Consider the following 269-nt stretch of genomic DNA (forward strand, 5'->3'; position numbering starts at 1 on the left):
CGAGCTCCCCAGGCCGGTGCAGAGCAGGGCCCTCCAGGATGGGCCCCCCCTACAGTGGAGCAGCAAGGGGCGGCTGCCAGGGCAGCACCCCCAGGCCCAGCAGCACCCCCAGGCCCGGCAGCACCCACGTTACCCCCGCTTTGGTCCTCACCTGTAATCGTCACTGGCAGCCAGAGCCCGAATGTCCTCTTCGATGAGGAGGTAGGCCTGTGGCACAAGGTGGGGGGACACCTCAGGGCTGCCGTGCACCCGCTCTGGTGCCTGCAAGG

The 269-nt window shown here is 69.1% G+C and overlaps 1 protein-coding gene across 1 annotated transcript in view; it reads right to left on the reverse strand.

Moving 5' to 3' along the window:
- LOC104127965 (deoxynucleotidyltransferase terminal-interacting protein 1) overlaps positions 1-269 on the reverse strand; it is a 5,918-nt gene that overhangs the window by 1,801 nt on the left and 3,848 nt on the right. Inside the window, exons 10-11 of the mRNA XM_035896154.1 lie at positions 152-207; positions 31-49 (exon numbers count right to left, since the gene is read on the reverse strand). Of these exons, the coding sequence (XP_035752047.1) occupies positions 31-49; positions 152-207 (75 nt within the window). The remainder of the gene's footprint in view (positions 1-30; positions 50-151; positions 208-269) is intronic.

The sequence above is a fragment of the Egretta garzetta genome, unplaced genomic scaffold (genome assembly GCF_000687185.1).
Source record: "Egretta garzetta isolate BGI_Z169 unplaced genomic scaffold, ASM68718v1 scaffold356, whole genome shotgun sequence".
Classification (NCBI taxonomy): domain Eukaryota; kingdom Metazoa; phylum Chordata; class Aves; order Pelecaniformes; family Ardeidae; genus Egretta; species Egretta garzetta.